Consider the following 11,432-nt stretch of genomic DNA (forward strand, 5'->3'; position numbering starts at 1 on the left):
TAGGGTGGCGAGGAGTTTGGAAACTCCCTCTACTGTCACAATGATTTCGGTCGTAGTGTTGTGATTGTCTTTATTTCGCTTGTGGTTGTTGATTGGAAATTTTGGTTTGAGCTTATGAAGCAAAACAAAAAAAAAAACAAAAAAAAAACAGAGCAGAATTGGTTATCAACTATGTCTGCTTTTTCCCTTGCGTGAGAGTATAATACATTATCATGCTCAAGTTGCGCTATGCCAATGGAATCGCACCTCCTATTTTAAAAAAAATAAATTTCCAGAGTTTTATGTTTGAGTCTTCACTCACAACTTCCTTAACATCATTGTGATGGGTCGTCTACTCTCTCTCTCTCTCTCTCTCTCTCTCTCTCTCTCTCTCTCTCTCTCTCTCTCTCTCTCTCTCTCTCAATCGGTTTCTGTTTTTTTTTTTCAGTTGGCGTAATTGCACTAGTATTTATTACTGTTGGACATTCTTTTTCTGCTCCATGCCTTTTGTTTCCGTCTGGATAACCGTTTGACGGTAGTATTTATCAATGGTTGGTGCAATTTCCTTGAGCTTTCCTTGGTTGGTATATGTTTGGTCATCATTCGGTTTAGGTGGTCATTGCTGGCAACCCAAACTTCCTCAGAGCTTTTACGATGTTGATTAAATATTTTTTTCCACTAAAAATACGTGTTTCTGTCCGCATTTTGGCGACATTTTCCTTTTCCAAATAGTAGTTGGGTGCGATTATTTTTGTGTGATTTTGTTTGCATTGATTGTGCTTTCCAGTATGATGATGTCATGGTCAATCATGCCTGGAATGGTTGTACACTTGACCATTAAATTTGGTCGATTTGTGATAAATAATTCGAGGATGTTTGTACCCCTTTTTGGATTTTTGTTTATTTGACAAAGGACAAAATCTTGCAATTTGTTAAAAAATGCTTGTTCATAGATGGAGGGTAATGGTAACTGTTGAGAAAAAAAAAGTAGTGCCGGAATCGGTGACAGTGCTTGCGGCGAGTGAGGCGGAGAAAGGCGACTGAGTTGTCGAAAAGGACAGAGCTGTCCATCATTCTTCTTGTTCTAAATAAAGTTTTTTTTCTTATTCTCATTGGATGTCTCTTGTCGAAGTTGAGTGGTTGTGGAAATGTCTATCTATCTGTAAATATTCAGAACATTCTGGTGCCGAAACCCGGGAGACTTTTAGATGGATTATCGTTTCTAAACTTTTGTGAGATAGAGATTTCAAGATGTCGACTAGTGACCGAGAAACTTTAATAAAGAAACGTGCAGCCAAGAGAGGCTGACTAACGGGAGCTGTGGATCGATTATCAGTTATAATTAACAAAAGTGATGTTTCTAGAGAGGACATCGAGGTTGGACTGAACGATGTAAGTAAACGTTTGGATCAGTTAAACGAAATTCAAGACAATTTAGAATTACTTTTAGAGGCGTCAGAATTGCCTACGGACATTGACGAAGTGGAAGAATTAATCGTGCGTGCTATTGAAACAACCGCGCAAGCCAATCGCAAATGGAACCAGCTATCTCAAATGCCGGTTCAGGGCCCCACACCTGCACAACTTACTACAGTCGGATCCCATTACACCGCGTCACCCCAACTTCCGAAAATTGAGATAGCGAAATTCAACGGAGATTTTTCCGAGTGGCCATCATTTGAAGCCAATTTTCAGCTCTTATTGATAAGACCAACTTACCAGATATTTCGAAATTTTGCTATTTGCAGAGTTTCATGACTGGAGAGGCAAAAGTTGCCATTCAAGGACTTTCTTTAACATCAGAAAATTATTCAGTTGCTTTGGATATTTTGAAAGATCGTTTTGGTCGAAAAGAAAGAATTATTTTTGGACACGTGCGAAATTTGTTAAATGTAGAGTTCCCAAACACGCGAAACACGAAAGCATTGTGGTCGGTGTTCAATCAACTACAAGTGAACATTAGAAGTCTGAAAAACTTGGATGTAGATGGCAGCAAATTTGGTTTGGTTCTAACTCCTATCATCGTGAGCCGGTTACCGTCGGATATTCGACTCATGTGGGCCAGACAGAGCCTCAGGAAGGAAGCGGATATTGACTTCTTAATGGATTTTTTGCAATGCGAGATTGAAAAATCGGGAACGCTCTTACAGCTTCAATCCTGAACAACGTGAGCGGCGTGAACAACGACAACCAACGAATCGTCATCATGGATCCTCGTCAACGGTGTCTGCCATTACGTCTACTTTGAGTGATGACAGCGGGCGTTGTTTGTTTTGCTCTGGTAAACACCCAACGGAAAAGTGTCGGACAATTAATTCGATGAAACAAGAGGATGTTTTGATTAAGATTAAGGACAACAAGTTGCGGTTTGTTTGTTTTAGGAAAGGACATATTGCTAAAAAAATGCTATTCTCATTGTAAATCATGTGGTCAAAAACACAATGCTTTCTTCTGTAAGAACAAAGACACAAAGAAGATGGATGTTGATGTTAATTCCGAACCCACCAAAGTTAGTTTTTGTAGAAGTAAACTTACAAACGAGAGCACTGTGTTACAAGCCATGAAAGTGTATGTAAATGGAAATCAATTCACAGCTTTGCTGGACAGTGGTGCTGACAGAAGCTTCATCTCCACTGGAGCTGTCAAATTGATCCATCCAACCTTGTAATGTCGTGAGAAATTGAATGTGTCTGCTTTTGAGGCTAAGAAGCCATCTGGTAATTCCACAAAGAATGTTTATGATGTTAGCTTTGACTTACCAGATAGAAGTAAGACTTCCATGTTTTTGATTAAGGGGAACACAATCTGTGCCTCCATGTATAGGCCTGCTATTACCTGTTAGCGTTATGTCAGAAATTACCGCATGCAACTTTTCTGAGAATTTGCAGAATGATGGTGATGTCACTATTGACTTCTTGTTGGACAAAATTATTATTGGACTTATGTGACTTATGTGAGTTCAAACACTCAGACAAGGGATTCGAACCCCACGCACCTATTATTGTTGAAAATACTCAAACCAATTTAATTGTTACCTCCCTTATTTGGCGCCTTGCGCATGACTGTAGAGTAGTGGGCGTAAGGGTAGACCGACAATCGGCCATTGTTATTTTTTTTTTGATGGAACGTTGATTATTATCAAGCATTAAAATTCTGAAACTAGCTGACTCGTTGTTGTTTTATATGTTGTAACACATTTATTATATGGTGCCGAAAACGCGGGAAACATGGACGTTTAGATTCTTCAGTCGTGGGACTAATTTGAAAGGTGAATTACGTTGTTAACCATCATGACAGATGGATGAATTTTCATAACATTGATTCATTGATCGACGGCTCGAGTCACTTGAGTGAGGAAGTAGAAATTGACTTTCCATCCGGAATTCAGGATTGAGATTAATCCTTTCTTTTCTTTATTTTTATATTTTTATCTCACGACAGAGATGAACACGTATTGAACTGTATCGTTTAATATTCGGGAATTCGATTATTCTGGATCTCATGACCGAGATCACAGCTTTCTACAACTTAGGCCCACCAACGTGCACCACAAGAAATAATGTGGAGGCGAGTAGATTTTATTCCAATTTGAGTTGAAGTATCGCTATCAAGACTGATAGATAGACGTCTGCTGGTGATCGTCTGTATCTAATATTGTCTTTCTTATTAAAGTACTCACCATTTCACGTGTATTCTTAAATTATTTCGTATAATATTCTTGTACTCATTTACGACATGGAAGCAGCGAAGAAGAGCAGGACCGCGACGAAAGCCAGATTAACCATTGCGGCTAATCGCTTCCAACACATTACTTTAGATTCTTCCGACAACAAATAACTCAGTGTATTGAAAGTATAGAGGAAAAAATGCTTGCTTATGATGAGACCCAAAGTGAATTTGAGAAACTTTTAGATGCAAGTGACTTAGAGGAAGAGATTGGACAAAGTGAAATATTTAGAGAAGAAAAAGTTGGTGTATTAGTTAAAGCGAAGGGACTTTTAGCTACAAAGAACAATAGTATTAAATACAGTAATGAAGAACAATTCATCCCATCCCTATCCGTTTTACCTCAGGTCAGACTACCCCAACTAGAAATACCCAAGTTTGGTGGAGATCACACCCAATGGCAGTCCTATTGGGATACGTTTTCTGCCATTGTCCATAACACCAATTTACCCATTGTCAGTAAATTTACATACTTACAAGCAACCCTCAAAGGTAAAGCACTGGCCTCAGTTCAGGGGCTAGCGCTTACAGAAGCAAATTATGAAGCGGCGAGGGAAATTCTAGAAAAACGTTTCGGACGAAAAGAAAGAATAGTGTTCGACCACATTCAAAAGCTACTGAATTTGTCGATTACTGGGAAGAATACAAATGATCTGTGGAATTTATACGACGAGTTACAGACGAACATAAGAAGTCTCGAGGCATTTGATATAACGGGAGACACATACGGTGTCATTTTGACCCCTCGGGTCCTACATAAGCTACCCGAAAATATTCGTTTGGAATGGGCTAGACAAGGAGATGGAAGGGAGAGTGACCTGGAAGCCCTTCTCACTTTTCTACACAACGAAATTCTCAGGCGGGAGCGTTCTCAAACCTTCGGTAGTGATCAACCCTCGCCCAGAGTTGAGCACAGAGCACGGGGAAGATTAACAACAGCCTCTGCTCTTCGTTCTGGTAATGATGCCAGAAGCACCACGACTACGACCTGCAATGTGTGCGGCAAAGGACACTGAAATGCTACTCTTGGATAACGATGGACCCGGCTACCAGAAGGTCTCAGTGTTTTAGTAAAGGACTGTGTTTTCTGTGTTTCGGTATGCATAAGGTAAAGGACTGTAAGTCCATGAGTAAATGCCATTCGTGTTCGGGACGACATCATACGTTGTTATGTTTAAAACCACGAGGTGAAAGTGGCGATAATAACCAAACGAGTGAAGGCGAAGGTTCGCATACCATGTGTGTGAAGACACAAACCAGAATGATGGGACACACGTCGTCAAAAACAGCAGTATTGCAGACTGCTACGGTCACAGTCTGGAACTACAACAAAAGCCATGGACAGGCAACGATTTTATTCGACAGTGGCTCGGACAGAAGTTATATAAGAAAATCTTTAATTAAGGATTTAGGACTGAAGTCGGTTGGAAAGGAAAATGTTTCTGTTGCTCTTTTCGGACAATCCAAACCCAACAAGCCCCAGATTAGAGATAAATTTAAACTGTGTTTAAAAACCATTTCTGGTGAAATACAGGAAATGATTGTCACTGAGTCACCAGAGATCTGTGCGCCAATTCGTAAGCACAAATTGCCGCAAGATGTTGCCACCAAAATAAAGGCCAAACGGCTAGAACTGGTGGATGGATCACTGGTTAATCATGACAGTCAAGTCCACATTGATATATTGATAGGATTAGATCACTTTTGGCAATTTGTAAAGCCTAGTGTTTGTCATATCACGAAATATCTACATGCACAGGAAAGGTTGTTTGGATGGATGCTTTCAAGCTCCTTTGAACAAAATGGTAATCAAGAGATTCCTCCAAGCTATCATCTTCTGTGCATGTCAGATATTCCTGAACATTGTTGTCATCAAATTTGGAATTTAGACCCTATGGTATTAGAGAAAATATTGATAATCATTGTAATACTGACTCTAAGGTTCTTACTGAGTTCAATGAATCTGTCAGGTTTGAGGAAGGCAGATATGTCGTGCATCTTCCATGGAAGGCAGATCACAAAGAAAAACTGAATGAAAACATGTCGCAGGCGGTGAAGAGGTCGAACACTCTCATGAAACGATTGGGTAGGGACCCATCACTCGAGACAGGTTATAATGAGGTCATTCAGGACATGGAAAGGAATGGCATTGTCCATAAATTTCCAGTGGATGAAATGGTTACTTTGAACCCGGTGTTTTATTTACCGCATAGATCTGTGGTTAGAGAGGACAGTACAACTACTAAAATAAGGCCTGTTTTCCATGCCTCAGCAAAGGGTTCGAACGGTATATCTCTTAATGATTGCATGGAAACTGGACCAAATCTCCTCCCAAACTTGACAGAAATCATGTAACGCTTCCGAAGGTGGAAGTATGGGCTGACGGCTGACATCTCTAAAGCCTTTCATCAGATCAAAATTGTCAAAGAAGACCAAGATGTGCATATATTTATCTGGGATGTAAGGGGACAGAGAAGGGTAATGAGATTCGATCGTGTCATTTTCCGTAACGCGAGTAGCCCGTTTCTCCTGAATGCCACGATTCAATGTCATTTGAGAAAGCTTGAACCGTCAAGGGTAGTGAATGAACTCATAGATAATGTGTATGTTGGTTGTCTGGCGCTGACACAGAGGAAGAACTTGAGCAAATGGCAAGTTTGGCAAGTGAAATCATGAAAAGGGGAAGTTTTCCCCTCAGTAAATGGGGAGCAAGCTCTTCATCTGTGTCACTTGCTAGAAAGAGTTGTTTTGATTTTGAGAATGGTTCAGCCATAATTACCCCAACCATTAAGATCCTTGGCATGCACTGAGATTGGAATTGTTAGGAGCATTGCTTGTTGCTAGATTACTTTCCTTTGTTAAAAATGCATTGAAGTTACCTTTTGATATTGCTAACTCATGTTTTACTGATTCTAATATTGTTTTGCATTGGATCAAGGCTGATCCACAGAGATGGAAACAATTTGTAAGAAACCGAGTCACAGAGATACAAACTCTGACAAGTCCTTCGAACTGGAGTCACATTTCTGGGAAAAAGAACCCGGCTGATCTATTGACCCGTGGTGTCTCTGCTAATGAGCTCACGAATTCTGTTGAATGGCTCCAAGGTGTTGAAAACCTAGAGATTATGGATTCGAACACTGATAACGGTTCCAATGATGAAATGATTTCCCATGAAGAAGAAGTGCATTTGGAAAGATTGCGCTCATGTCAGCCTGCTCTACTCACTTTGCAACAACAAACGCAAGAGCAGGTCATAGATTTTGAAAGGTTTAGTCAATATCCCAAAATCAGCAAGGTCATGGGATGGGTCTTAATATTCATTAACAACCTGAAATCCTCAGTTTCCTCAAAGGAACTGAACACACTACCAGTTCTAAAGTCTGATGAACGAAAAGGGGCAAATGTTCATATACTAAATCTTGTACAGAGAGAAAGTTATCACGAAGAGATAAATTGTCTCATTGATGGGAAGGTGATACCCAAGAAATCACCACTTCAAAAACTATCCCCTATCCTTGATGAAGACGGGTTATTGAGAGTGTCTGGTAGATTAGAAATGTCTAGAGATTACACGTTTGATGAAAAACACCCCATTGTACTCCCTCAATGCCATTTTTCATTATTGCTTGTTAGATTTCAACATGTGCTGTTAAAGCACGTAGGAGTACCTACTTTGCTAACTTCCCTTAGAAACAATTATTGGATATTCAGTTTGAGATTGCTTGCTAAGAATGTGTGTAAAAGATGTGTGATTTGTCAAGGACACGACTCTAGACCGTGTAACCAGACTGTTGCCCCTTTGCCATCTGACAGGATCAGTTGATCAAACCCATTTTCTATAGTGGGAGTGGACCATGCAGGTCCTGTTTATTGTTCAGACATGTGCAAAAAGAAGTATTACATTTTACTGTTCACTTGTGGGGTCATAAGGGCTATACATCTTGAACTTGTACCATCGCTCTCACTAGCTGACTTCTTGTTGGCATATAGACGATTTGTAGCTAGAAGAGAGATCCTGCTGTAATCTACTCTGATAATGCTAAAACCTTCATAGCTGCTAGCGAATGTCTTGTCAAACAATTTGGGCCTGCTGCGCCCTAATGGAAATTTAGTATTCCTTTAGCTCCCTGGTACGGCGGGTGGTGGGAGAGACTAGTGAGGTCAACTAAATCTGCGTTGAGAAAATCAGTAGGAAGAAATCTTGTGAATCTAGTGAATATTTGGAGTGAAGATTATGTGAGAAATCTCCCATCCTTGGGGAATGGGAAAAGTAAAGATGGTCTTGAAAAGGGATCCATTGTGCTCATTAGGGAGGAAAATAAACCTCGATTAAAGTGGCCTATGGGTAAAATCATTAAACTTATCCTCAGCAAGGACGGTTTGGTCAGAGCAGCCACGATTCGGACTGAAAGGGGAGATTTGGTAAGAGCTGTCAAAAGGCTTCATAAGCTTGGAGTTTCAGAAACAGTCTCAAATAAAGAACCTGAAACGACCGTTGGTGCCCGGTCTAAGAGTGGTAGATTGATTAGACCTCCAACTATGTTGAATTTGTAACTTGTTATATCATATTCATTGGCTTATGTAACATTTTCTTCGCCAGTTTTATCGGATGATGAATGACCTTATTTTAATTTGTTTTTAATTTTAATTCTAAAGATTCTTTTGATTTGATTTGGATGTTTGATATTACTTGTTTAAGTTTGATATCTGAGTGAATATGATGATGCTTTATGTGTCTTAATAACTACACGTATCATGTAGGTTGACTCAATATAAATGCCTTGTTTAATTATATTATGATCATGATAGTCAATGTGACCAATTAGGACCCTGAGCTTAAAAGATAAATGCAAATTCATTTTCTTTTCTCCATATTTTGCTAATTTCTACTTTCTCTTGGGTAGAAATCCCTCTTTCTATGTATGGACAATAAGTTGAGTTATTCATTTAATATAACTACTATTAACTTTATGATCACTTTTGCACTCAATTTGTGTACTATTACTATTATTCTTATGATTTCATGTTATTATTCACATGTCAATTCGCTGTTATGATTTATTCGTTTGCGAAGTACTTTTACCTTATAAGAATGGGTTAATGAGTGGATTTATGACAAAGTGCAAACCTCATTCGATTATCAATTCCCAAGCTTCATGTCTTGGTTCCTACTATGCTGGCCTATTGATGGCACAGGTCAGAGGCGGGGAGTGTTGAAAATACTCAAACCAATCTAATTGTTACCTCCCTTATTTTGGCGCCTTGCGCATGACTGTAGAGTAGTGGGCATAAGGGTAGACCGGCAATCGGCCATTGTTGTTTTTTTTTTGGATGGAACGTTGATTGTTATCAAGCATTAAAATACTGAAACTAGCTGACTCGTTGTTGTTTTATGTGTTGTAACACATTTATTATAATTATGTTTAACAGATATCCCTCATTCAGACTTTAGAAAAATGTGGGATTTAAGTTACCTCGAATGTTGTCACGAGGCCAAACCAGAAATTAAGTCAAAAGTCATGACTGAATTTTCAGAGAGCATTAAGCACAATGGACAAAGGTACGAAGTTGCCTTGCCCTGGGTCGAAACAAAGAAACAATCTTTACAGACAAATGAAGAGCAAGCCCGAATAAGGCTTGAAAGGTTATCCAAAAAAAGTTGTCTAAAGATCAAGTATTAAAAGAGGGGTACAATGAGGTATTCCATAAGATGGAGGCAGAGGGCATAATAGAAGAAATAAAAGACGACGAAGAGGTAACAAATGCCAACATGAAGTTTTATCTTCCACACCGACCTATGGTGAAGATATCTAGTGTGTCTACCAAGATACGTCCCGTTTTTGATGCGTCTGCTTCCGGTCCGAATTCAGTCTCTCTAAATGACTGCATGCATACAGGCCCAAACCTGTTGCCGTTGTTAAGTAATGTACTCATGCGTTTCAGGAGGTACAAAATAGCGTTTAGTGCAGACATTGAAAAGGCGTTTCTCCAGATCTTGGTGAAACCTGAAGATCGAGATGCCCATCGTTTCCTCTGGAAAGTTGGTGACAAAATTCACGTTATGCGCATAGTCCGCGTACCGTTCGGCAATAAGGCCAGTCCATTTTTGCTAAATGCAACGATCCGACATCATTTGTCCAAGTATCCAGAATCAAATACAAAACAAGAACTGTCAGATAACATGTATGTGGATGATTGGTTATCGGGTGGTGACACCACCGAAAAGGTTCTGAGTCTGAAATCAGAAGCCATGAAGATCATGTCTGAAGCTGGCATGAATTTGTGTAAATGGTCGTCTAATAGTTCCGACATTGCTAAAAATTGTGAAAGACAATTTAAGGATAATACCATCGAGGTCGAGTCAGTTAAGGTCATTGGAATGCATTGGAATCCAAGGAAAGATTCATTTACCTTTGATAGTGAGGTAGTCGCGTCCAATTTGATAGTGACTAAGAGGTTAGTGCTCAGTTGCATTGCCAGGATCTTTGACCCTCTTTTGTTAATATCTCCGTTTATCATTACTGTGAAAATTTTGTTCCAGGATCTGTGGAAACTGGGAGTTTCGTGGGATGAAGAGGTCTCCGAGGGTATATGTCATGCATTCCGTTCTTGACTCAAATGTGTAACGGAGTTGAAGAAGTTGTCCATTCCAAGGTGTTATGTTGCAGTGTCTTGGGGAGATAAACAAAGAGTTGAATTGCACTGTTTCTGTGACAGTTCCATGCAAGCTTATGGCGCGGTCATATATCTAAGAGTTCTGGAGTCAGATAGTTCAGTGTCCTTGTCCTTGGTACTATCGAAGGCTACAGTTTGCCCGTTGAAACCCGTTACGTTACCTAGGCTGGAGTTGTTGGGGGCAGTTTTAGGGTCTAAGCTGCTTCGCTCTGTTATCAACTCACTGTATTTACTTGATATTGTCAAGTATTTCTGCTGGACAGACTCCTTGGTTACGTTGCAATGGATAAGAAGTGACCCAACTAGGTGAAAACCATTTGTTTGCAATCGGGTGGCTCAGATTCACGAAGTCACGGAACCAGTGGCGTGGAACCATGGTCGTGGTAAAGAAAATCCCGCTGATTGTCTTACCAGGGGTTTAACTGCAAAGGAGTTGATGGCCAACTCATTGTAGTATAGAGGTCCTCCTTGGTTGAAGGAATTTACGGGCGATACGAATGTCTCAGAATGTGCACCTTATGTAATCAGCGTTAGACTCAAAACGGTGGGGAGAATACACTAAGGCTGTTAGAGTTATGGCATGGGTCTTGCGCTTTATGAACAATGCTACCAAAAGAAAAGTGAGTAAAGATAAGAATCTCTCTGTTGAAGAGTTAGATGCCGCCAATACTCGTGTTGCTCTTGTTGCACCTCCAAGCCATTCATTTCTCACACGAAATCAATTGCCTATTGAAGAAGGAAAGGTTGAAGAAAGAATCGTTGCTGTACAAAATGAATCCGTTTCTAGATGACTCAGGGCTTGTTAGAATGAAGTGTCGTTTGGAGTTTTCTGAGTTAAGTCATGATGAGAAGTATCCGATTATTCTGCCGAAATGCCATTTGACTGTGTTGATTGTCCGCCGAGAACACGTTAGTTTGAAACATGCAGGTGTGTCACAAATGATGGAATCTCTTCGTAACAGATATTGGATCATAGATTTGAGGTCTCAAGGGTTAAACTTTATTGTGTCCGGTGTCAACGCTTTGATTCTGTAGAATGCAGTCAGGCC

The 11,432-nt window shown here is 40.0% G+C and overlaps 3 protein-coding genes across 3 annotated transcripts; all 3 read left to right on the forward strand.

Annotated features, from left to right (window-relative positions):
* Positions 1 to 788: 788 nt before the first annotated feature.
* Positions 789 to 2,141, forward strand: LOC144961268 (uncharacterized). The gene is made up of 3 exons (XM_078894522.1): positions 789 to 853; positions 1,344 to 1,476; positions 1,728 to 2,141. The coding sequence occupies exons 1-3, from the start codon at positions 789 to 791 to the stop codon at positions 2,139 to 2,141; spliced, it is 612 nt and encodes a 203-aa protein (XP_078750648.1).
* A 1,704-nt stretch (positions 2,142 to 3,845) lies between these two features.
* On the forward strand, positions 3,846 to 4,721 carry LOC144961269 (uncharacterized). Its single transcript, XM_078894523.1, has one exon. The coding sequence runs from the start codon at positions 3,846 to 3,848 to the stop codon at positions 4,719 to 4,721; it is 876 nt and encodes a 291-aa protein (XP_078750649.1).
* Positions 4,722 to 9,418: 4,697 nt separating this feature from the next.
* Positions 9,419 to 10,321, forward strand: LOC144961270 (uncharacterized). Its single transcript, XM_078894524.1, has one exon. It carries the CDS (start codon positions 9,419 to 9,421, stop codon positions 10,319 to 10,321), a length of 903 nt encoding a protein of 300 aa, XP_078750650.1.
* The last annotated feature ends 1,111 nt before the right edge of the window (positions 10,322 to 11,432 follow it).

Source organism: Berghia stephanieae, unplaced genomic scaffold (genome assembly GCF_034508935.2).
Source record: "Berghia stephanieae isolate SIO BIC M18660-M18661 unplaced genomic scaffold, UCSD_Bste_1.3 scaffold2, whole genome shotgun sequence".
NCBI lineage: Eukaryota > Metazoa > Mollusca > Gastropoda > Nudibranchia > Aeolidiidae > Berghia > Berghia stephanieae.

What these genes read in the sequence shown, in the direction of transcription:
- LOC144961268 (XM_078894522.1), top strand. Translation starts at nt 789, where the DNA reads ATGCCTGGAATGGTTGTACACTTGACCATTAAATTTGGTCGATTTGTG. An exon ending in GTGATAAATAATTCGAGGAT is followed by an intron (nt 854 to 1,343) that starts GTTTGTACCCCT and finishes TGATGTTTCTAG; the next exon opens with AGAGGACATCGAGGTTGGAC. An exon ending in ACGAAGTGGAAGAATTAATC is followed by an intron (nt 1,477 to 1,727) that starts GTGCGTGCTATT and finishes TGCTATTTGCAG; the next exon opens with AGTTTCATGACTGGAGAGGC.
- LOC144961269 (XM_078894523.1), top strand. Translation starts at nt 3,846, where the DNA reads ATGCTTGCTTATGATGAGACCCAAAGTGAATTTGAGAAACTTTTAGAT.
- LOC144961270 (XM_078894524.1), top strand. Translation starts at nt 9,419, where the DNA reads ATGGAGGCAGAGGGCATAATAGAAGAAATAAAAGACGACGAAGAGGTA.